Genomic DNA, 25,548 nt, shown 5'->3' with positions numbered 1-25,548 from the left:
AGCGTATTTCACAGGTGGAGAGCTTATAGACGGCTCTGGGTTTGGGCCTAGAAGGAATTTACGGGTGTAAGTATGCAAATCCTTGAGGATTTGCGCTCCGATCAAATTTTCCAGAATGCTTTAGCTATGCTATGCCAAGCTTTAAGATTTGGCCTTTAGGGGGGCAGCAGTTGGAAAAGGCAGTGTGCTCCTGCAATCTATCATTGTCCCCTGTCATTGTTTTTTTTTTCTAGGGTTTCAAGGACGGGGCAGAAAGGTAAGAGATAGAGAGATCCTCTGGCCAAGTCAGTCTCAAGATGGATGAGTTTTGTGAGTCGTACATCAATATTAACACCCTGAGCTGTGCTTTCATGGGCTAGTGATGGCGAGGCAATGTAGCAGGGACACGAAAAGTAAACACCCAGTGAGTCTTAAAAAATGTATCCCATTTCTACTAGGTTTTCATAAGCTCTAGGTATCATCAGTTGACATGTCAGCAGAAATAATTTCTGAGTGATTTATTTAAATAACAAAGATCAGTTTGTGATGGCTTGTGCTCTTTTGATTATATTATAGATCCACCTTGGGTGTTGCATCCAATTCTTTGTAATTTTAATTGTATTGCATTGTCAATGAACCAATGGTATGAGTCATCTGAGAAGGTAGAGCATTGTGCTTTGTGTGACCGAGAGGTGGTTGAAATTCGGAAGCAGAGGCATAGGAACCGGTGGGGTTTGGGGGGGCGTGTACTCCCCCAAAATTTCATTCGGCATCATTTGATCCCTCCAAAAATAGACATACCTTTATATTTAAATTATTAAGTTTTGTCCCCCCAATATAAAAACTCCTACGCTCTTGTTCAGAATGCCGTTGCCTTGGAGGCTCTCATAGGTTCTGAGAGGGTTCTCACTTGTGTCCGGGCTCCTGATAGTCAATGGCCCCTTTTCTGGAAGACTAAGGCTCTCTGGAGAAGAGATGCATGAAGGTGCGTAATGATGGCTCAGTCAGCGTTGACATTGGGTTTCATAGTTTACGTATCTTTCCTATCCCTTTTTCCATTTCTTCATAAATATTGATGGCACTAAAAATGGTGGAAAGTAATGTCATATGAGAAATATCAATGAATGAGAAAGTTTGAAATGATCTTGGCAAGTTCCGGATTTTTGTCAAACTCTGATATGATTTACATGCTGCATATTGGAATCCGAATACTGTTATTCTCCGGGTACAAAAAGGACAAGGAATTTGATTTGGTGCAGGAGTGAGCATGAGAATACAATTTGAACATACTGTCAAGATTAACATACACTGAACAATAAATACAATAAAGATAAAAAGAGAGAGCATGACAATAAAACATGTGCAATAAACAAGTTGTTAAACATGTTGACACATAAATAAATGACAACAAGACAACAATGTGTAGGGAGAAGAAACGTGCTATTAATAATAAAAACAAACAAACATGTTCACATATGAATAAATGTGAGACAAGAAGATGTGGGGCACAAATAGTTTGGGGGATGTGCAAATAATTCACTAGGAGTAAAAAGTACAGTGGGAAGGTCCCATAGATGCCAGTGTGATTCTGTATATAGTCTGTGATTTTATTGTCTTTACTGGTGTCATGGAGGTTGTTGTCATACAAAATGCATCATGTTTTCTAGTCAACTGCTAGGCTACTATGAACAGGTAGATTTACATGATCTCAGGTGGGGAATTCTAGAAGTTTGGCAAGCTACATTTGCAGTGGTTCTACATTTGGTATGTTCTACCGTGTTAAAGCGATACAGTTTTGTCCACCCCCCTCATTAGCTGCTGCTTGGTGCCCAGAGGTCTGCATAACCGCTGTTTGTCCTTTCCTATGCAGGCACTACCCGAAGCAGTCCTTCACCATTGTGACCGACACACCAGAAAATCGGCGTCTGAAGCAGCAGAGGGAACTCCAGAGTCAGGTGGGTTTCCACAGGCCCAGAACACACCGGCTGCGTGGCCCTGCACGTCACGACTGTGCTGTGGGACAGTGTTGCTGCTGCAGTGCCCATCTGCATATTTGTCCACACTGCCCGCACTGCTGCTGCCACGCTGCTACTGCAAGCCCTAACTTTCTACACTGAGTTTATCTATGATAATGGCTGTCGATAATAGAATGTTTGATTTCAATTCATTATACGTCTTGTTTATATTTAGTTTAGACAAAGGTTGAGCCGCATATGTTCAACTGTAGTGATAATAACAGCAAAAAAAAACAACAAACAAGCAAATATATGATATACAGCAATCCCTGTATATTTTTTGTTTATACATTTTTGTTTACCCTCGTTCAGAGAGAGAGAGAGAGAGACAGAGACATAGAGAGACAGAAAGTAGGGTTACTACCTAATCCATGTCAGGGAGGACATTTTGAGCTACTTCTTTACTGCTTTAAAACCCAAATGGCTTCCGTGTTTGGCTATACAGTTGTGTTCTTCTTGTGCTTTGACTGGTTTGTTTCCTTGATTGAAAGACTCATCCAGCTGTCTCGCATTAACATAGGTGACAGATGCATGATTATGAAAGACTGCTCAATCAGCACACAGCAAGAACTCAGTGCTCAAGTGAAATCCAGGTCCTTTTAATTAGAATGGTAGTTTACAAATGCTGTTCTAGCTCAAAGTGTCCTTTCTGACATGGATTAGGTGGCAACCATAACAGAAAGAGAGCGTAGCTGAGAGCTACTGCACCTTCACCTAAAGATCAGTTAACTTATCAGCATAGTGTAGCGCTGGGGTTACCCATGCGGCAGGGCGGAGAGTTGGAGGGGTATCAGCAGATGTAAATAATGTAAATAGTTTGGTGTAATTGTCATGAATTGTGTTTTGAAATGTTTGTGTAATTGTCATGAATTGTGCGTGGGCCAACCATACATGGTATGGGTAGTAGGGGGTGACCCATATGATGGGCGTTGTGTGTATGTGTTTCCATGGATCACATTTGAGGACCAAATTGTCCCCAAAGTGTAGCAAAACCTGAAATTTCCCTGCTTTTCGGGATATCTTTTGAGGTCCCCATTTGGATAACCAGTTTTATAAAAATCTGTGAATGCAATCAAAAAAGTAAAAATTATGATGATGATGATGATGATGCCAAAAATGCCAAAAGTCTTGTATTTGGGTTGGTTACTTATGGTTAAGGTTAGGGCTGGGTAGAGGCTAAGGGTGTCGTGATTGAGATTAGGGTTTTTCCCATAGAAATAAATGGACGGTCCCCATTTAGATAGGAAGACCAACTTGTGTGTGTGTGTTGTTGGAGTAAATGGTATGGATGCAATAAACACCACCTTGTGACTGATTAAACATTGCTCCCTGATCTGTATGCCATAATAACATAATTATAGCCTACAATGGATTTTTTTCTCTGACTGCATAGTACAAATGTAGCCTCCAGTTTCTCCATCAATAACATACAATTGGAAAAATGCTTAAAATTATATTTATATATATTTTCATGTCTGTAATATACAGTAGTACCTTGGAACACGAACTCAATTTGTTCCAGAAGGCTGGCTGAGTTGTGATTTGGTCGAGGTCCAAATTGAATATCCCTATAATAAATAACGTAAATGAATTTAATCCGTTCCAGACCCCCAAGTGATTGCCTATTTAAACCTATCTACCTACCTAACTAATGATAAAAATTAACATTAACAATCAATATGAAACTAATACATACCTGAAAAAGCACACATACAAAAGCAATAAACATGAAATAAATGACCATTTACGAGCACTTTACCTGTACTGAGGTGAGCTGATGGCAAACTGGAAGTGGCAGGTGGAGAGGAGGACAGACGGAGGGGTTATTGTTTGGAAGGCGAGATGCATCGCGATCCGTACAAGCTTTAGCGGGTCTGCTTTGTTTTGTCGTGCTCCGAGTTTTCGGTTGAGTTGTGTTTAGATTTTTCTTGACCGACTAAGGTCAAGAAAGGTGGTACATTCAAGTAATTTAAAAAATAACAACAATTAAAATCTGTGAAATAATTACTGTTGTGGAAGAGTAGACATCTTCGGCACTTTCCTCCTGTAGGTCTGGGTCCTGGACCTTGTGCCTTTGTCTGGGATCCTGCTGGCAGCGGACAACATTTTGTTGCTCCACACCATTACTCCATCTGTCAGTACCACCCCCACCCCCACCCCGAGCACCTTATGGGCAGGGAGATCGCAGGAAGGGCATGAGCAGTGGGGCTATACGGTCAATTCACAAACCTTGTTGGCAGAAAGAAAGATGCCCCACCTCTGCCAATGCTTTTTAGTGCCTCGTTAATTTTACATTGAAAGGTTCACTCCGTTAGCTCAGGGTTGCAGTAATAACACCAAGGTTGCAGATTAAGGGTGGGGTGTGGCTTTTTAGCTAATAAATCTTCACCTTACCCTCGAAGGCCGTGGGTTCAAGTCCTGAGGTTGTCAGAGTAATCATATCACCCAAAATACCCAAAATGCTCTAGGGGTGTCGGACTATGACCCTGACATGAGTGCTCATCTGTATAAACACTCGTTTCAGTGTGTCTCTTGGAGCGCAAGATGGTATATGTGAAAACCATCCAATTTCCCCACAGGGGTAAATAAAGTGCCTCTGTTCTATTAACACAGGGCTTATTGGTGCTGTGTAGGTGTTCAGAGGTATCTGAGTAACCCAAGGAGGAGGAATATGGCGAGTTTCCTCCCTCATCAAAATATAACAGGTGCCTGCTGACCACAAGCTCCTGGATGTATTCCAGATGTACGGCCCATCTTTAGTCATTTGTGGGCAATCATTTTTATTTATTAATAAGGACTAATATTCAGTCCAGTTCAATATGATTTTATATAGCGCCTTTCTCAGTAGAGTCGTCCCAGAGCACTTTACATGGGTGTGTTGCGATGCATTAAACATCATTAGAGAGAGATACAGAACGGGAACAAGGAAGGAAAGAAATTAAATAAGGAAAGCCAGGGCCCCCAGATATGTTAGTCCGCCCCTGATCCTCACCCACTGAGCCACACTCCGAACTTAAGTTTCTTCCTGTAAATGGACTGGGATGTTGGATCCAGTCTTTTGGGTTTCAGAGGAACTAACCATCTCAGGGTTAAGGTCAGGTCCATGCAGGATACACTGAGGGCCGCAGCCCTGCACTGATGCTGTCATTTAGGCTCGGAGTGGCTAATCCAACAGAGCTGACAGAACTCTGCAGAGGTCCTTCTGGGTGATGCATCACCAGGCGGTCCTGTCAGAGCTCTGGCATTCAGACAAATGCTACCATTAGGAACCCAGACATCCTCCCCCATGTCCACGTTGCCGCCAAGCTGAAGGATCCCTCTGCCGGCCGTTTGCCAGATTGTCTCCTGCGCAAAAGTCAGATGTTTGCAAGCTCAGCTGACGATTTCATCCAAAGTGACTAGCAGTTTATATCGATTAGTAGGACAACAGCAAGCCCGGGGGTGGGGGCACTGATATGGCTTAGCAGGTTAAGACTCTGTGATCAGATGGCTGTGGGTTCAAAGCCCAGGGGCAGCACACTGACACCACTGCTGGATCAAGGCCCTTATTCTCCTAATTGCAGGCGGGCTGGACACTGGCTGATCCTTCACTTCTCCAAACCTGCTCTTACCTGCTTCATGGGGAGTATGATGGGAGGAATAAATCATAACCTTTACCATGAAGCTGGATTTCTCGCTTAGCCAGATAGCTTGTCGGATTTAAGGTAATCTGGGCTAAATGTAAGTGAATGAAGATAAAGCCCATTTAAACTGGGATACCTTAATCATCATAAGTGATACGGCTAAGCAAGAAATCCAGCTATATGATACAAGCCCCTGGCTAACAGTCTGTGTTCTTAACAATCTTGCTAACGTTAGCGATGTGATAGGACTCCATATTGTACAAAGGTATCATGTTGCCTAGTAGGCTACTTCTCCTCAGTTATCTCTGTGTCCACTTGGAGAAGTTTACCGTCTAGCAGTTTTGTTTGTATATTTCATTGATTGACTGAGCCTGATGCTAAAAATCATATATAAGATGTGATTATTAAAAAGGCAAAGTCCTTAGTCCTTTGGGGCAACTTTTAGGGGCGCCTTAGATAAGTAGTGATGTAGGAAATCATCATCTTATTATGAATCAGGTCATAGTTGAGAAGATGCAATTTGCTGTGAATGCTATACTTCCATTAGCGCAATGGACTGGAACCAGGAGTAATGAGAATTTATGTTGTCTCACATTTCACATGCAATTACAAGGCAAACTAACAGCTTCTTAATGTTGCCATTTCTACTCTGTAATGGAAGAGAACACTGTTAACTTGTAGAAATAAAATATTTCAAATGGTTTATTTATTTAATTCATTGTTGACTTATCTGTTTGGTCTCCAAACTTTCAAATCTATCAGAAATAATATCAGAAGAATTTGGAGTATTTTCCCCTGGAGGAATCTGAACAAATTTCCAACATTGGAGATGATCTAGAAATGTTTGTGGAAAATGGTTGCTATTTAGCTTCATTGAAGCCAAGGCTGACTGCTTTGTCCATTGTCTGTTTTTTTCTACCTGTTGGACATTTTCATCATGTTTTGTAAGCCTTTCCTTGGGAGGGTAGGGTATTTACTATTGACTCAACCATGACACATATCATGCCTTGCCAGACATCTACACCCCTAGGTGTAAGTATATAGCAATAATAGTTTGCCTGATTGTGCAGCAGTATTTAGGGAAGTGCTGATTCAATACTCATTTTATCTTCTTACTGCACGCTTGTACTCTGTATCGAGAGTGCATGAATCCTTTAATTCAATGAATTGAGATGACAATTTACTGTATGGCTGTATATACTGGATGTATTACCCACTTTTTCAGGTGTCTTAGTTAAACTTTTCTGATTGAAGATGTGAGTTTATTTACATTTTCATGCCAGAAGTCCCCCATATAAAACAATTGTAATTTGTAATCCATGTGACTAAAGGATTGTTTCAGACCATTCAATAAACCATGAAGATAATGTATATCGACCCCTGCTGGTCAAAAAGGAACTGACAGTTATTGTCCATCTCCGTGTATGAATCGATTTCCCATAAGTTCAAGAACAAAACACTGAAAACTATAATTATAGTGTAACATTGGTTATACACCTGGAATAGTAAATTGAATATCCTGCCATCCTAGTAATGACTCTGATTAAAGGCCTTTATGGCAGGAAGTTGCTCATTCCTGCCATAATTACTGATGGCACGTTGAACATGCAATTAAAAGAAAGCGGAGAATAGGAATTACTTAAAGCTCATTTTAAATGTTTCTATGGTAACTGACAGAATTGGGCAGGCCTAGTGTGCTGTAGTGTGAGTTTTCTAACTGCCTTGTCAGCTGGTGGCCCCATTCTGCAGGTCGCGGGCACTTCGTCAAACCAACCATCTTTAGGAGCTTTTCATGTCTCTCTTTTTAAGCAAATAGCATTAAAAAACCTACCAAACTTTACCCAGAACTGTTCAACTTCTTGGGATCCTTTTATAGGACTTATCAAGGATGAGATATATACTATTCAGTTTTCTTGATGAAAGAATGTATCAATGTGACCATTTTGAAGTTTGAATCAATGCAGACTAGGGTTTGAAGAACAGTCAACGGTTAAACTGACTATAGATGATCTTTTGGGACTATCGAATGACCAGTAAGAATAGGTCTGATTTGTTGAGGAGAGAATATAGCAGAGTATATAATACTTTACAGTCTGCAGTAGCGGTTGAGGGAGTGTCCCAGTTCGGCACCACCGTTTGCTTTGTTCCAGATTGAAATGTTCTGTGGCATGTTTGTTGCTGTCTTATCTTATTTTCATGTCCCTTTTTAGGTGAAATACAAGAAGGACTTTGAGGAGAGCAAAGGCAGGGGCTTCAGCACCGTCTGCGACACACCGGAGCTGCAGAGACTGAGGAAGAGCCAGGAGCAGATCAGTAACGTATGCAGATCAGTAACATATGCAGATCAGTAACGTATGCTGATCAGTAACGTATGCAGATCAGTAACGTATGCAGATCAGTAACGTATGCTGGGGTGGCGGAGAAGCGGGAGGACGGGATGCTGGGAACTGTGCTCGGCCCCATGAGCGTGTGCATGCGTGTGTGCGTGTGGGGAAAGGTGCATTTTGTCAATGAGGGAGACACACACAAAAAATGCTGAGTGATACCTGCCCATGTGCCCCCAGGGGTGCAGTGTTTCTACTTTCCTATTTATGTCTTTATTGTAATGGTCACATCTATCTATCTATCTATCTGTCTGTCTGTCTGTCTGTCTTTTACTCTCCCCATGGACCTCAGTTCAGCAGACCCTCCACATCTCTCCCTGCCTGTTTACTTTCTGCTTTTCCCTGATGCTCCAGCTGTGGCAGGTGCTCTGTGTCTCTCAGTCATAAATGCGACTAATTAAGTCAGAAAGAAGTGTCTCCTCAGAGATATGGGACTGGAAGCAGGAGCCCCATCACGGTGAGAGCTCCTCCAGAGCTTCTCCTGAGTCAGGCTGCAGCCTCGGATTTCCGGTCACGGAGTGTAACTGTGCATCGTTACTCCGGCAGCCATCCCAGGTGGGTAAAAAGGCGAGTGGGGGGTGGCACCAGCTGCACCCTGATACAATGGTGAATACCCCAGGAGGTCAGATGGGGGCACGGCCATCATGAACGGCAGTCAGCTTTATTAGCTGAAGCCCCACCTGACCGGGCCCACGGGATGGTAATTAACTCAGAGATTATTAGGTGACTTGGAAGAATCGATTTTCCTTCCCATTCACCAAATGATGAAAGCGGGACTTGGTCAGTCATGTCGGAGTCGCTGACTGCAGGTATCTGGGCACGTGGGTAATACTGGATTTAGTTACCGCACTTAATAATTAATTAATTAGTAATTAATTGGTCAACATGTTAACAAATCTAGTGCTGTCAGTTTGTATTTTAGCCTGGAAACCAGTACCAACCAAAATGTATACATTTAGGACAAATGATTCAGTGGTATTCTAAATGTGATAAATTTTATATTTTTAGATTTTATGTAGTATTTACAGTTTTTATTGATTGCTTTTGCACGTTTCATGAAGCATACTTAACATTCTCAAGACATTTTCAAAACAATTCATGCTTGTAGCTAACACTGTGGTTTAGCTGCAAAAGCCTGTAACTTACAATGAAATCATGTCTCAAATGCAAATAAGTCTACCGATGAATTAGCCAGTGCCACTAAAATGAAAATCAGTATCATTTTAAACGTGAGAGTCAAGATGTCAGTGTATCCTCCTGATCTCCAAAATTCTGAATTGTAAAGCTTTACATTACAGTATGTAAAGTTCACTGTCAAGAGGAAGCACTCGCATGCAACCTTATTCAGATCTCAAGACACAATATAATAGCAAACAAAAATGTCACACAGCACTGTATAACACAAGCAGCAAAATGGCAGTGCAAGAACAACAAAAGGGCAACGAAATCATGTGGGAACCAAAAACAGAACAATGGCATATCACTGCAATTTATAACATATGTTTTATGTCATTTTGAAAGGTTGGTTAACTGATGAGCATGTGGTTGCTGAAATGATGGTCATATATATCTATACTATAGTTTAAGGTGTAAAATTATTACAATGGGAAACTACATACCGGTAATCTATTTTGAACAACAAGACTACAGCAACTGAAAATTGTGGCAGATGACAAAACACACTTGGACATATGTACTAAACCATTCGGAAATTTGTGTGAAGCATTGAGAAATTATGTTCTGCTGTGCAGAAGTGACATTATGGTGTGGAGATTACACTTGTGGTTTTGCAAATGTAAATTGTCATTTGAGGAATGCGCCAAGCAATCGAGAAAAACTAATAACAATAGAATATATTTACTGCTAGGATGGATGGATGGATGGATGGATAATTATAATAGCTTTTCTCAGTTGCTTCAACAGTATTTCCCAACCAATCAAAGGGGTGACGTAGCATGATGCATGGTGATTTATAACTGTAGGGTTCCATATAAGTAATGTTTTGTAGAATAGGAAGGAAAATATAATGTAAGTACGACTGAGGATAAAACAACAAGGTTGATTTATGTGCTTAAAAATCCATGATATTTACCCAAAGTGTTAGTTTTCGGTGCTTAAAGTGTTTCCCAGAATCCCTACTGCTCCACTTGGGTGCTCATGCTGATTAGCTGGGAGGGATCCTCCGCCTTAGCCAATCAGCCACAACGCAAAGCTTCTCGTTTAATTCACTCCATGTGTCAATCTGGTCTGACTGCACCCTGTAATCTCCCACTCGTCCATCTCAGGGCGTGTGCGACATCATGGGAAAAACACGGGCGGGTTTATGTACAATGTTCACCCACCAGCACTAAAGGCCAAAAAGCCCCTATTTTAAGCAACATCACATTTAAAATGTATGTGGCCGTTTCTTCCTTGGGCCCCTTATCTCCAGTCTCTAATTGGGGAAAACAAGTATGGCGTCCTGGAACGGCTGTTATCGAGTTTGCTGTATGCTACTGCCAGTGTTGTCCATTTTACATCTGTGTTTATACTGCACTACTACTTCTGGTAACTAGGGTGGGGAAGGAGAAGAAATAGTCATTAAGAAATAGTCATTGTTATAAGGCAGTCACTTTTATAAAATTAATTTGTTGTATTGTGTATAAATAGCATAGGATAAATGGCATTTTGTACCCGCATTAACATTATTTATAGTTTCTATCCTTGTATCTCTGATTTCAAATATCAGATATATTGTTTGTTATATTATTATAGTATTATTAGAAATATTGGTTTATCAACAATTTTTTTTAATAACCCACTGAAAGTCAAAAGTCAAAGTATCTTTTATATTCGGTTTCAGATATTTGATTGTGGAATCATACACTGAAATGAAATATTGTTCTTGATGGTCAGAGTACAAATGAGAAGTAATAAATAATATATAAATACCAAGATATACAAACTCTACTGGAAACACTGCCAGAAGATGCATGGATGGAATTTTTAAATTGCAAAGTTGTTGCATTCCTTTGCGCGTCCTCATCACAAAGATTACCTGGCAACACATTTTTTGGTCACCCTAGGTCAGAGGTCGGCAACCTTTTTAAAGCAAAGAGCCATTTTCTCCTAAATGTCTGACCCAAGATTTACAAAGAGCCCCAATGGGTAAAGAAAGAGGATTGAGATACGAATTTTTAATGTGATATGTGTACAGTATATATGCATATAACACAAAATAAAAGTTGAAGTACTTACATAAACTATAATAGAAAAACTATTTTGGGGGGGGCATCTCAGGTTTAAATCACTCGGGCGCATAACAGCGGTGACTAACAGTACAACACTGATTAGTTCTGTAGCGATAGTCTTCACCCTCATCCCTCCTTTCTTTTGGCTCTGCAGTTGTCTGCCCTTCATTCTTCACTTCAGTACTGTAACTGTGCTGACCCAGCTGTGCAAAATGTCCTCACCACTCCGAACTCAGCTGGCTATATGTAAAATGGAGAAAATATAATCATTTTTACGAAGACCTGAGAAGGTGTGGTGACGATTTACTATAAAAAGTATATGAAAGAATTAGGAATCCCAATAAACGTTGAAGTGTACATCCCATCTCAGGTGCTTAAGAAAACACTGGAAAGCATACCATTTAACCAGAGATGTAATCTCGTTTTAGCAAATGACTTTGAGAAAGATGTAAATTATGCAGTTAAGACGTAACAGAAGCGTGCGACAAACCGCCTAATTCACATATAGCTATAGAAATATCTCAACGATAAAGACTAAATCAGAAAAAGAGACTGACTTTACCATAAGGTTGAAGGTTTTCTGGAACAGCTTGTTTTATGTATTATTATATACAGCTGTATGGTATTTTGCATTATATCTCAACCCTGTCAGAAACAAGAATTTCCTTAGCATTATATTTGGGGAATCCCTGAATGAATGCACTGCCATAAGACCTGTTCTATTAAAAATTTGAGTTAAATACAATAGTTCGTAATAACAAATGCACACACTACTTTGTGACACTCACGGAAACATTGTCCAGCTTCAACAGTTTGTCAGCTCGAGGTGCAGCACAGTGCCATATGTAGTTACTTTTATTATTATCGTACTGTACATTTATTGTTATTATAATGTACTGTATTATTATTTTTCCAATTTACCTATAAATTTGACTTGGGAAGACTCAGGGAACTTGGGGGCTACCTGTAAACCTGAAATAAAGAACGTGCAAAGCCTAAGTAGTGTCTACAATACATATGCAGTATCAGAAATGGTATCCCTGTACCTGACTCAGCAGAGTGTAATTTAGAAAGCGTTACTGTCCCTGTCCGATTAGCCTTGTTTATTTGGAAAGGGCACTTTCTCACAGCCTGTTCTTTTATCCGTATTTCTGCAGCGTTGGATACGATCTACTCTTCTGTCTTCTTCTCAATTAAGCGGTTGAGCGAGCAAAGTGGACAGATGGCTGGCCTGTTTAGCCAGCATCTGATACCCCACTAAGACCTAATACAGATCCTTTGGCACGTACATCACTCTACGGGTAATACGGGCAAGATCACCTTCTCCTGCGGCCCAATAGTGCTCCCAAAGCTAGCTCTATCAGAGGTGATTTAAAGACCAGAAAAAGTCTATTAGGGAGCTTAAATGTAGGATCTGAAAATCAGGATCAATCTTACGGTGTATGAGAAATTAGGAGCCTTTAAAGGACTTTATGGAAATGACTTATTAAAATGCTCAATTAGGAGGGGATCTTATCGAAATGTCCCTGGTATAATGATTAATACCCAATAAATATAAAACAGAGTACTAAATCAATTAATATATACAGTATATATATATATATATATATATATATATCAAACGTGATTAGTTTTCTGTAACACACTTACTAGTACTGAATTTAATCGTGAGCAGGACTGAAGCGTGCAGGTTTCGTCTTTTTTTTTGAAGGTCCCAATTGCCTGGGGTTATGTTGTGAACTCATATTGTACTGTAAGACATGTAGGACAACGGCAGTGACCTGAACCATGTGACTGTGGGATGGGAGTTAAGGCCCATATCTGCTCACAATAAGAGGAATTAGTTAAACCAAACCAAAAAAAGCACAAAAAAAAAAACTAAAACAGCGAAATGGACAGTAGGGTGCAGAAGCAAGTGTGGAGGGGCAAGTTAGGGTGCTGCGCCAGTGACCAGAAGGTCGCTGTTTCAAATCCTACCGTGGGTGGAATGATCTCACCAGTGGGCCCCTGAGCAAGGCCCTTAACCCTCCAGTTGCTCCAGCGACTGTCTGCTTGCTTTTTATTGAATGGGTCCAACTGCAGTGTAAGACTTTGGGGTCTGTGCCTATTTTCATGGTCAAAGAAAAGACAACTCAGGCTCAAGCTTAGGAAGGTGCTCATCACTTCACTTCACGCTTCTTGGAGAGCTTCAGTCCCTTAAAGATACGCTCTCCCTCTTGATTTATTATGCATTATGGAGGCACTCTTTTAGTCTTGCACAGAATCACACAACATTCCAGCAGACGTCTTGAAAGGTGGGACCAGCAGATCCTGTAACTGTACTTCTCAGCGTGACTATTTATGGATATTTAGCAGGATGTAAGGAAGGATGTTATTAGGAGCCGTATTCCACAAATTGTTTTGGGTTTTCTTCATCGAAATCTCCTGGGTTTCAGTTGTTTCGAAAAAGTCTAGGTTGCGGTTCAGTGTTTCCTGGTTTTACTGTTTTAATTTAGTTTTCACTTTGTACCGCATGTTGAAAACACACCCAATTAAAATGCTACTGTCTTGTGAAAAAAAGGTTATGTAAAAATAAATAACCGACAAAACAGAAGTCTGATGAGGGGCTGGGCTGACAGGAGAATAAATGAAGCCTGCTTTGGCATTCAGGACCCACAAAGCCTGTAGCTTTACTGAAGTGGGGGAGGGTGACGCTGTTCCCGGTGTGCAGGTATGCCACATGTCCCACTGCACCATGGATCGGCTCCATAGTGTGAAACACGACCCCCTGTGACTCCCTGCGGAAGCCTGCTCACAGGAGTGATGTCAGCATCACCCTTATTCGGATAATCATATGTATTTTCCTAAAATAACCCAGGCAATGTTTTCATCTTAAGGTACGTGTTTAGCTTTTAGTTGTATGATTCAATAATTTAAGCATCAGAATCAGGTTTATTTGGCAGATGGATGGATATGTGGATGTATGGATGGATAAATGATGGATGGATAAATGATGGATGGATGGGGAGGTGGGCAGGCCTGGGTAATAAAAGTAAGGTGTAAAACTGTGATCATGGTCAAAGCCAAATTCCATCATGAGTCAGTTCCTGTCCAGATGCAGGTTAATGGAATAGCTCTGTGTTAATTAAGTACAGAGCGGCTTTTAATTTGCTGAGCCTCATTTATTGATGGGAGTGGCTCACGTTTCATCGTAGGTCCTGAACCCTTCAATTACTCAGTGCTTATGTTAATCTTGATGCGAGGGGCCAGACTGTGTGTTTGTGCTTCTCCTCTGCAGCACCGGAAGCTTCTTAGCTCTTGGCCATTTTGTGGCATCTTGCAGTGTAAATGTAGAAATGAACGCGATGCTGTGGATTGGGGGGGTGGCACCGCTTGTCTGTCACCCCCAGGGCTGGAGGTTTGAATCCTTCCCCTGGTTTGTATGGCATGAAAAATCATTTAAAAACTTGTCCCAACTTTAATATGAATAAAAAAAAATTGTGCGCGAAGCAATGCATTTTTTCCACAAAATTTTTGGTCGCAAACCAAATTGTTCGTAGACCACAGCTTTCGTGAACCGCAGGCACTACAGTATTATGAAACATTTTGCAACAGCAGAATCCTGTTTGTATATTAATGCTGCATGATGCATTTGAAGGTCTCCGGAATTCTCCAGAAGCCGTCACAGATCCCTCTTCTCTTAACACCGTTAAATTGGCTGCTAATTAACTAAATTAGAGTAATTCAGAGGAACGTGGTGCTGATGATCACTGTGCCCATGGGTCCAGCGGTAGCCAGGCCGCCTCTAGAGGGCTGCATATGTCGAATTTAATTAGCAGATAAGTTGAAGGATCAGGGCATCCCTGCTTCACCTTGCAGAGGAAGTCTGACAGTATTGTGATATTTTTACAGGGTCAAGTTCTTGAGGAGGATAGCAAAGTACATTAATGGAACATTAATAGAATATATGTATTTTACATCTCACATTTCAGTTTTCAAATGGAAACTTGAAAAAGGACTAAAAATGTAAGAGTGTCTTTCCACAAAGGCTGATGACTTATGTGATTAACTTTCTAGTGGTGAAGTAAAGCCTTTCACTGGTGAGCGAGGTGTGTCACTAAGAGATCTATGCATGTGTCACTTGTGGATTCAGGTGTCTGACCCTAAGCTTTGCTCACTAATCATTTTGGACAAAAGCTTCTGCTAAGTAATTAAATGTGGATGATACTTCACCAGCACTTAAGCTTCAACAATCCAAAGGAATAGAATGGGTGGCTTCTTCTCTTTTTTGCTTTCTCATATGCTCTTAAACCAGATGCTGGAATTCAGCTTGGTTTATCCCCTTGAGTTTGACACTGACAGCACTAAGACCCAGGAGCGCCTTCCCAAAGCGTATCTCTAGTGTCTCTCCCATGGCGTAGTCCACCATGGGGGGAGGCAAGCCAAATATCCCCCCCCCCCATTACCCTCGTTACCCTTATTAGATTAAGTTAGTCACCCACCCCCCCTCCAGCTCCTGCCCCCCAGCTGCTGCTGCTACTGACTCACAGTATGTAAGAAGCTTGTGATATTGTTTATTGTGATGGGGGTGGGGCTACTGAAAGGGCTATATCTTTTTAATTGTGACATCATGATTGTGACTATGATGTCATAATAAAGAAATGAATGGAAGTGGTCAGTATTCCCTTAATCTTCTCCATGTTGGAAATCTGTATGTCAGAATTATCAGTAATCTCATGACAAGGACTGTATGTGTGTGTTTTACGTGAAAGGATGTGGGAGTCTTGGAAAAAAACCAAGACTTTCATAGTGAAAAGTTCTTATTTATTGTTAAAGACCTTGACAGGAAGGAGATATGAGTTAGCATTTCTGGGGTCACCAGTTCTCAGACCAGTTAACAGCACTTGGTGTCCATTTTGTTGTTCCCCATTGAATAGACATTGTTTGTAATATCCTGTGATCTTTTCATAACCTTTAGCAACTTGGTGAAGCATAAGTATTTTGAGAAACATTAAGACATAATTATATGTTTTATTGGACCTTTTTTTACAAGTAAATAATATTTGATTCGTGTAATCATCTTTAAAATGTCAGAATGAGTGTTGTTTTTAAATTCAAAGTCTCAGTTTTATCTTTGTAACTAAAACTTCAGAAAATTAGGAATTGCTGTACATGCAGGGTATCTGTTGTGTAATATACAATCTCATTCTGCATGCCAATAGAATAAGTCATTAGACATGTTGGACACATTCCTTCCTCTATGCTACATTGCCTTTGAATGCTTCACCGCCCCCCCCGCCCCCATACCCCCACCCTGACATTGCCCTTCACATTCATCCATAAAAAAATTGCTCAGATAAAATGCCAAGTGGGACCTAAATTGGGAAGACAGAGTCGATAGCAGTGACACGTCCCTGAGGATTAGGTCCGGCATTGTGTCCTGGGGGGGCGCCTCGACGGACTGGGAAGTGTCCGGGAACGACTGAACTCCCGAACCAGACTTAGTCCAGTTTCTATTTTATTTTTCCTCAGCTGGATTTTCCTTAAATGGAAACTAAGGGTGATTCTCAAGAGGTGGATGGACACCTGAGGAGGAATGACACTGAGGTAAGGATGTCATCTAATCATCCGGCGACTTTCAGATGACCTTGACTTATAGTGACCTGAAAGCTCAAGGTTCCTGTGTGCTTCACAGAGCCTTGGTAAGGTTGTCGTGCCGGATGCCAAGGTGGAATTCGCCAGAAGGTGCAGCCTGATCCTAAGCGATGTAAGTATAGATGTTTGGCCTTTCCTCCCTTTCAAGGAGACAGCAGCCAGTGGGAGGTCGACTGTCTATGAAAGAAGACCGACTGCTTACCGTTTGGGTGCTAATAGGTGTCACCTGTAACAGATGTGGACCAAAAAACATCCCCACCTGATTTAAGTGGTAGAAAATGTCTGATTAATTGCTTGACCCTTTGCTATTAATATGGTTTGTAGGCAGTAGAGGATTCACTTCTGGCATCTTCCAGGAAGAAGTGACAGGTCAGCTTGTTTGTCCAATATAAGGACAAAGCAGTAGCTAGCTGGAGGTCAGATAAGGTGTGCAAAAGGGTGAAACAAAAGTGAATTATACCCTAAATAACCAAATTATATAATAATAATACCAATAATAATGTATTATATAATTAATAATTATTAAAGATCTGTCTGCTCATAGCACGTGTGATCTTGATTTCCAATCTATTTTTTCTCGAAAGATTTTCTAAGAAGCTGCAATCAGCAGAGTACATCTTCACCTTTATATGTAACGTGGCTTAATTTCCTGAGAGCAGAAGGCGTTCACGTTCTTCAAAGGGTCTGCTCTGCGATAAGAGGCTGGAGAATAAGGTGACCTTCCTTTGTTCCTTATTGACGCACACGCACGCTAAGTATAGATGCTGCAATTCTGGCCCCCGAGTCGACGTCCCGACTTTCAGGAATAGAGAGCAAAGGTCAAATGCAGCTCAGGCCACAGAAGCTGCATGTTAATTGAATTTCAACTAAGAATTTATAGCTCGCCTGTCGATATATCTGCGATTCTGCAGGACTTATATTTCAGGTAAAACCGGAGGAATAGTTCTCTCTTTTTCTCTCACTGTTGCGGGCTCCTGGCTCTTGAGGGAAGCTCAGGCGGAACAGATCGTGTTAGTTACGGCTCTGCTTGGCACAAAGAAAGGCTGGATCTGGAAGAGTGCCTATTTTTATTCCTACTGCTCATAATTAAACAATTAGTGTAAACCAGAGCTACTTTAATTACAATCTGCTTGTGTTTTTGCCTACTCCAGGCATGTCTGAAATTGTGCACTAATTACTGCTCTTGTTCTGAAGTTTAACTTTGGTGGTCTGGGATATTTTACTGGAAGTATTAGATCCTCAGATCTTTTGCATACATTATACATTATAGATTTTACATTTGCATTTTCAGATTTTGGCACTATATCTCACCTCCATGGATTTGACGTTGTGTTTTAGATTATTTAATTTCTTCTTAAATAGTGTATAGAGGACATGCAGTCTTAGTAAAAATGCATGAATAATGAGGAAAATGGGCTCAGAGCAATGCATTTTGGGAATTTACTCAATGGCAATGCATTTTATAATATCCTGGTTTTATCGCTTGCTATGGATAGGCTTATTTGTGCTGCATTTGGGATTATCCTTGGTTCTACTAACTGTAGAGAGTGGACTTACAGAGGTGTGACCTGCTTCCCACACACCATCTGTCCAACGTCAGGTGAATAGTAAGCGGGTCTAGGCAGCAGCACCTGTTGGTCCTGAATGAGCTCAGGTTGCAGCATATTACAGGGTCGTGTTCCTCTCCAGCATCAGCAGTGCAGTCAATAAGGCACAGGAAGCGGTGCAAGTATCAAAAAAGAGAAACCAGAGCAGGGGGTAGCGTGATATCTGGTGTCCAGGTACTGGGCGGCTAATATCCAGCAGAATAAAACCAACAGTGGAGAGTCCTGGTCCATAGAAGGTCAGTGGCAGTGTTTCCCACCTCTCAAATTATGCATGTGGGTGGGGCCCCCGAGGATTGGGGTCCCTCTGTTGGCCACAAACAGTCACTACACTAAATAATAAATTAGTGCATTCCTTATTTAGGTATTGGTGAGGAAGCATGTTCTGTGAAATAGCTAGCTATGGTCTTTTGACTCTACTCATTAGCTGTTTGTTTAGTTTTTGAAATATCTAAGGGGGGTTGGGCCCCCAAATGGACCTGCTCCGGCAGTGGATTGTATGATAGCTGACTTTTACTTGTATCTCATTGCTTCAGGGAAACAAGTATAGTATTATGAGCAGATCTACGCTCCCCTATTGCTCCAGTTGTAGCTTAATGGCTAGCAGAGAGGTCGCCCAAAAACCTGCATAGCCCACCTTGGAAAAGGGTCCCCTACCAGACCATCATTGTCTCTTTGGGCAAAGGTGCCTGCAGTCAAACGGTTCACCGTCGGGAAGAAAGGCAATATAAATCAACACCTTTGTGTGCTTCTTAACGTTCAGTTAATATGCCCGGTGGGTTGCCAGGACTAGAAAGAGCCAATCAGGGGCTCCTGTCAGGCATGTGCTGTCCCTGATGTACCTGGCAACCACTGTACTGTTGCCAGGGCTTTTTATGTATTAATTTTTTGAAGAACCCTGAGAGATTATGGGATGTACGATTGATTGCAGAATAGTAGGCTGTACCACCGAGACAAAAATGATCCTGGGGATCTGGAGTTTTCAGAATGTGTTTGCCTTCTGTAGCAGAGTAAGATTCTGATCTAAGTCTCAGCTATTTGACAGAATTTCTGCAAAAACTTTTCCAGGCTAGAGAGAACCATCCTCTATTCTGTTGTTCTTTTCTGCCATTGTATGAATCTCCTGTATATTTGCTCTTTGCATGTTTTCAGTAATTGCTTCGCCTCCAGGAATAAAATGGCAGATGAGTCAGTAGACATGTTTATACAGCTTAATTCTTTATCACGATGTTGCTATTATTGTTCAGTTAGTTATGACCTAATTTATTCCTGTTTTTTCAGCTGCACTGAAGAGTGTAAGAGGGGGCTTCACTGAACGTACTTAGCTATTGATAATGAAAAAAGAAGGCCATTGCTTAGAGGAGATTTTCATAGACTGTTTCAGCATGGTGTCATGCATTGGGATCCCATCCATGGTGTGGCCCATCTTTTGATCTGTACTAACTGAGACTCACTGTAGCCGAGTCCTCGATATTCGGTTAGAAGATTGATGGACGGATGTCTTTGTAAAGGGAGATTATTCTAAGCCCTAATATCTTAACCCTAAAATCAGGTATTTTTTTTCTGGAAGACTGCCTACTGGAAGTTTCTCTGACCAGCGAAACGTCTGAGTCTTTTCAGGACCAGTCAAAACGCTGAATTGCTGGTTGGAGACACTGTACTGTATGTACTCAGGGGTACCACTGCTCACAGTGTTATCTCAACTGCTTCAGTAAAAGTTTATATATGAAGCTGCAACTCAGTTTTGACAATGTCTGGCCAATAAATCATTAATATATACATTGTTAATCAAGTAGAAATTAAAGGTAGTGAAGAAAAACCAGACGCGCTCGCCAGAACTCCAGGTCCAGAACTGCATCATCCCACCCCTGTTAACACGTCTCTGGCTGTGGGACTGGGCACACATCACACCAGTCCGATTTGCTTCTCCCCTACCAGCCTCCCTGCAGTCTTCGATTCCCCCTTCCGAACTCCACGGCTATGGTGACCACGCATTTTCCCGTTTAGCTCCCCTCCTTTGGAACTCCCTCCCTACTGCTATTCCTCAGTCGACCTCAGTCTCAGATTTCAAAATCAAGCTAAAATCCTTTTTGTTTGCCGAAGTATATAACCTTCCTTATCCATAATATGTTTTGTCGCTTTCTTATCTGTTTACTTTATTCTATGTAAGCATCTTTGAGATCTTGAAAAACGCTATATAAATAAAATGCATTATTATTATTGTTTATGAAACACCATCGATGTTGTGGGAGGACACTAAGACCTGCTCCATGCAGGATAAATGTTTCCTTCCTTACTGAGAGTGTTGCATGCATGTCGTTGCTGGTATGTTGCAGGTTAAGTACAAGGAGGACGCCAAGGAGGTTTCGAGCTCCTTGTACTCGCTGCTGCCAGAGACAAAGGAGACTCTGCCCGCCAGGGAGCTCTCCAAGCTGCAGAGTGATGTATGTACTTATGGGCCTCAAACGGAAAGGGTTGTGGGTTTGAGGGTCACTGAAAAAGCATGGGTCAACCTTGTATTTGGCACTGTTACAGACTTAGTAACTCACTCCTGAAACAAAAGACTTAACACATTTTCATAAGTCCCACCTCCCAAAAACATGGACCGATTAGAAAACCAGTATATTAGCGTTTAAATATCTTATCTTGCGTTTTTGTTTGCACTGCTGAATGAGTTGCTAACTCAGTCTCATTTTGCTGACGTGTACAATGAGAACGATTAAGTACTGAATTTAAGCACTGCATTGGTGTGGTGAAACAGAGGCATGTGGTTGATACGTAGCACCTCAGCAGTGGTGTGGCAAATACTTACAGTTACACCCATCAGAAGTCTGTGATGTATCTCTTCATGAACAGAGTATCCCAGTCTACTTTTTTTGAGTACCAGTCAAAAGTTTGGACACACCTAAGGAAAACCCTTTCTTTTCCATTAAGATAACAACTCTACACACAACTTAGTTTATGTAGTAAGAATTATTTTGTTAACAAGGTCAGAGTATTGTTTTGACAAATGGCCTGGCCCCTGCAATCCCCCGACCAAAACCCTATTGAGCTGGTTTGGGATGATTTGGCTTAAAGAGTAAGAGCAAAGTAGCCAACCTCTGCCCAGAACTTGTGGAAACTCCTTCGGGACTGATGGAGAAGCATCCCAGATGGCTACAGCTGGAAGCTGGTTGCAAGAATGAGTATAGTCTGCAATATAGTCTGCAGTATAGTCTGCAATATAGTCTGCAGTGCTGTCATCCAAGCAAAAGGGGGCTATTTTGAAGAGCTTAAAACCTGAGAAAATTTTGAGATGCTGAACACTTCTCTTGGTCATTGCAGTATTTAATATGTAGGACTCAAGGCCTTTTACTATAAGGTGAATAACATAGCTAAATTATATAAAAAAAGAATTTTAAGCTGTTGCTTCCATAGTTTTGACTGGTGATGTGTTTCAACTTACTAGTTACTTAAAAGCAACTGTTCACATCTGAATCTAATACTGATCTGCTGAACATCCCAGTTTGAATAATAACACATCACTGGCAATGCTGCCGTGGCATATTGCAGGTGAGTAAGCTGCACACCGTACAAGGAAAACATGAAGGTTTCTAGTTCGACTTACTCACAGCTCCCGCAAACAACCGAGACCCAGTTTGTGAAGGAGCTTTCAGAAATGCAGAGCGAAGTATGAAAGAATTATCCTCATCTTAACGTGACATTACAGATCAGCCCGAAAACAAAGGGAACAACATGTAGTTAAGGTCTAATACTATGACTACAGCTTGTATGGTCTCACCAAAGTGACTTAGAGTCGAGGGAAACATAACAGAGTATTTATGTTCCCTGGGATTTGAACTCACAATATTTGCATTGCTAGAGCAACATGCTACTTGTTGAGCTACAGGAACTGCTCTGTTTGCATGACTTTCCTGCAGATACTTTGGTTTTCTCACTGTCCAAAAACATGCTATCATGAATTGGAGTTGCCAAATTGTCCGTAGGTATGAATGGTGTGTGTGTGTGTCTCTGTTTAAGTGTATTTGTATGTGCATGTGTGTGTGTGTCTGTCTGTATTTCTGTGTGTGTGGGTTATGTATACATTACATTGTGGAGACCAATTGTGTTAACGTTCTATGGACCACCTTTTGTTCCCCACAAGGGGACACTCAATTTCATAAAAATCTGTGACTGCAATCAAAACACTAAAAATGCCTAAAGTCTTGTATTTTGTTTGGTTACTTATGGTTAAGCTTTTGGCTGGGTAGGGGTTAAGGTCGTCATTGCTAGGATTCAAGTTTTTCCCACAGAAATGAATGTAGAGTCCCCACAAAGATATGAATTCAAGTGTGTGTGTGTGTGTGTGTGTGTGTCTCCTGGGATGGACCCTTGTTACCCTGTACTGGATATGTGGTTGAATGATGGATGGATGGATGGATGGATGGATGGCTTCCTTTATTTGATGAGATTACTATAGTGGGACAGGCTGCCCATGACTTCAAAAAAACAATATGGCAGTTTAATGGATGGATGGATGGATGGATGGATACACGTCTAACTGTGTACTATCTTTTCAGAACAAATACAAACAAGGCAGGAAGGAGATTTCCTGCCTGTACTCGCAGCTCAAAGATATGACTGAGACCAAGTTCGCGAGAGAAGTGTCCGATCTGCGGAGTGATATGAGCTGGAGGGCAGCAGCCTTCTGCTGAAACTTTTACACACGATTCCTCCAAAGGAACCAGTAACAAAAGAACAAGAGCCACTCTAATACCATTACAACCTAACATAAGAAAAGCCAGACAAAAAATATTACCAAGAGTGAATCTAGTAAGAACTAAGTCTATGTGCATTATACAATAACAGAATATCAGAGGTGGAACGTTCAGTTCCAGAAAGTACAAATCCAGACCAAGGTTTTGTTTCAACCAAAATATACTTTATAAGGTATAGAGTAAGTACATAAAAATAGCAATATACCAAATAAGTATGTAAAGACTTTACATATGGTCCAGATGAAAGGGATCATCAAAAACAGTAAGATAAAAGTAGCTTCCTTTGAGAAAATGTTTCAGTATGACCACAGAATGATTTAATAAACTAAGAAAATCCATGGATGCATGCATGTTATAAGAGCCACAGAGTCATGCTGAGGGTGCACTATGTGCTATCAGGACCATCAAAGTAGAACAAACATAGAAACAAAGGAAGAATTTCTTACACAAAGGTCGTTGGGGTCGACTAAACATCCCAGTATTGTGTGGTCAGTCTTCAGGCTCTGTGAAGTCGGCATTAGGTGAAGCTCACTGGCAGGTGGGATCCAAATTAGCATAGCCGGTTGGAATTGGGCTTTTCGGTCCTTAAGGTGCCCAGCAGATTTACTGGCACCCTTGGTAAATAAAGGTGAATTGTGCTGTGAAAGGAAGTCTTTATTGTTTATCCTCTTGATCTTTCATTAAAAATATTAACCAACCAAATCAATCTAACCAAATTTCATTCAAAATATTAACCAACCAAATCAATCTAACCAAATTTCATTCAAAATGTTAACAAAAATCAAGCTATTAAAGTAAAAAATAGAAAAGGAAAGGTATTATGTGTCACTTTATATGTCTTTTGCATGTTAAGCTTTGTATGGAATCATTTAACAGAATCATTTAATCAATTCATTGTTGAATAATTAAAAAAAATATTAACTGAGTATATTATTGACGTGGGTTGCTTTCAGAACTTCGGGACTAACACCTAAGGATTTTTGAGTAAGACGTTACTCATTAGCGATCTTTTACAGTGTATTTGAATTTCAATCAAAGTTCAGTCTTCTGCAGTATATAAATACATACTCATGAAAATGTAATGATAACGTGTTATTTTGTGCCACATGGTAGCTGTGTGGATGGTTTCAGACCTTTGGGATTTTTGGGTTCGGGTCTGGCCTTCACCTTATATGTGTATGGTCCAGGGGTGCTGCTCGAGATTTTGGGCCCCCTGAAAGCATATCACATTTAGTCCCCTCCCCAGACCAATTCAGTTGTGTTCCAAACTTTCACTCCCTTTACAGTGCTCCTGATTAGCATGGTTCTCTACATGGTGTGGGTTTCCTCCTGCTTTCCAGAGAACGCAGATAGGCTAATTAGTGCTTCTAAACAGCCCATAGATCAGGGTTATTCAAATCACGGTCCTCGAAGTCGGAGCACCGCTGGTTTTCTAGCCTTCCTTTACCTATCAGTCAGGTGTGAAGCCTCTGACCAGTCAGAATCAGTAATTATTAAACTAACTACCTGGGAGAACTGAAAACAAGGCCTGGATTTGGAATCGAGGTCCAGATTTGAAGAACCCTGCCATAGAGTGTCAGTGTGGCGTGTCCATGCCCTGTAATCCTTTTACCTAGAGCTGCCTGGGACAGACTTTAGTCCCCCTCCGACCCCTGACCATGATAAGCCATTGAAAAATGGATGGATGTTGAGCATGGGGACTGTTTGCTGTCAGCTCGGTGCCTGGAAGGTCTGTGGGCCAGTGCTATATGAGCTCCCCACAATAATGTTATGCTGAGTTGGCTCAGAGTTCTCTCATGCTGAGGGAACATCTCTCTTCATTGGGTCCCGGGGCTCTGTGTAGACTGGGCAGATCTTCAGGTTTGCTCCTTCATAATTACTGGCACTTCTGTCAGGGATTTGGATCCAGGCCGGTACTATTGACGGCCAACGAGGATTTTAAGTTTGGTTTTCCAGTTCCCTCTTACTAATACTTCCGGCGCGGCCCTTAGTGGCTGCCTGATACAACAGCTCCTGTGTCTTTGTTTGCTTTCTTTGGTTTTGTCTGTAATTTGGGTACTCTCTACAAAGACAAAGTACAAATTTTCTCTTGCTTTTGCGCCATATGTTTGTTTGTCTGCACTTTATGTATCATGCTATTGTTTTACTTTGTTTTTCTGCACTATTTGTACTGCCTTTGTATTTTGTCTTGCTTTTGCATTATATGTTCGTTCATCTGCACTTTACATACCTTGCTGTTGTTTTTCTTTGTTTTGTCTGCACTTTATGTATCATGTTGTTGTTTTTCTTTGTTTTTATACACTTTGTGGGCTGCTTTTGCTC

General features: G+C 41.2%; 2 protein-coding genes across 9 annotated transcripts in view; both read left to right on the top strand.

The window, feature by feature from the left end:
- The window catches only part of LOC140577594 (LIM zinc-binding domain-containing Nebulette-like), a 39,851-nt gene extending 31,883 nt beyond the window's left edge, over window positions 1–7,968 (top strand). Inside the window, exons 3-4 of the mRNA XM_072712041.1 lie at window positions 1,850–1,934; window positions 7,828–7,968. Of these exons, the coding sequence (XP_072568142.1) occupies window positions 1,850–1,934; window positions 7,828–7,968 (226 nt within the window). The remainder of the gene's footprint in view (window positions 1–1,849; window positions 1,935–7,827) is intronic.
- Window positions 7,969–8,420: 452 nt separating this feature from the next.
- The window catches only part of LOC111837842 (uncharacterized), a 64,527-nt gene continuing 47,399 nt past the window's right edge, over window positions 8,421–25,548 (top strand). For 5 of the 8 annotated variants that reach the window (XM_023800226.2, XM_023800228.2, XM_023800231.2 and 2 more), the window contains exons 1-3: window positions 16,591–16,817; window positions 16,906–16,977; window positions 20,806–20,913. In XM_023800226.2, the coding sequence (XP_023655994.2) occupies window positions 16,758–16,817; window positions 16,906–16,977; window positions 20,806–20,913 (240 nt within the window). In that variant the 5' untranslated portion in view covers window positions 16,591–16,757. Of the gene's footprint in view, window positions 8,557–16,590; window positions 16,818–16,905; window positions 16,978–17,449; window positions 17,580–20,805; window positions 20,914–25,548 lie in introns of those variants that run through there. The other 3 variants (XM_023800224.2, XM_023800225.2, XM_023800232.2) reach the window with 3 other exon arrangements.

This window comes from Paramormyrops kingsleyae, chromosome 1 (assembly GCF_048594095.1).
Source record: "Paramormyrops kingsleyae isolate MSU_618 chromosome 1, PKINGS_0.4, whole genome shotgun sequence".
NCBI classification, from domain to species: Eukaryota; Metazoa; Chordata; class Actinopteri; order Osteoglossiformes; family Mormyridae; genus Paramormyrops; species Paramormyrops kingsleyae.
This window is presented reverse-complemented; position numbering and strand designations above follow the sequence as displayed.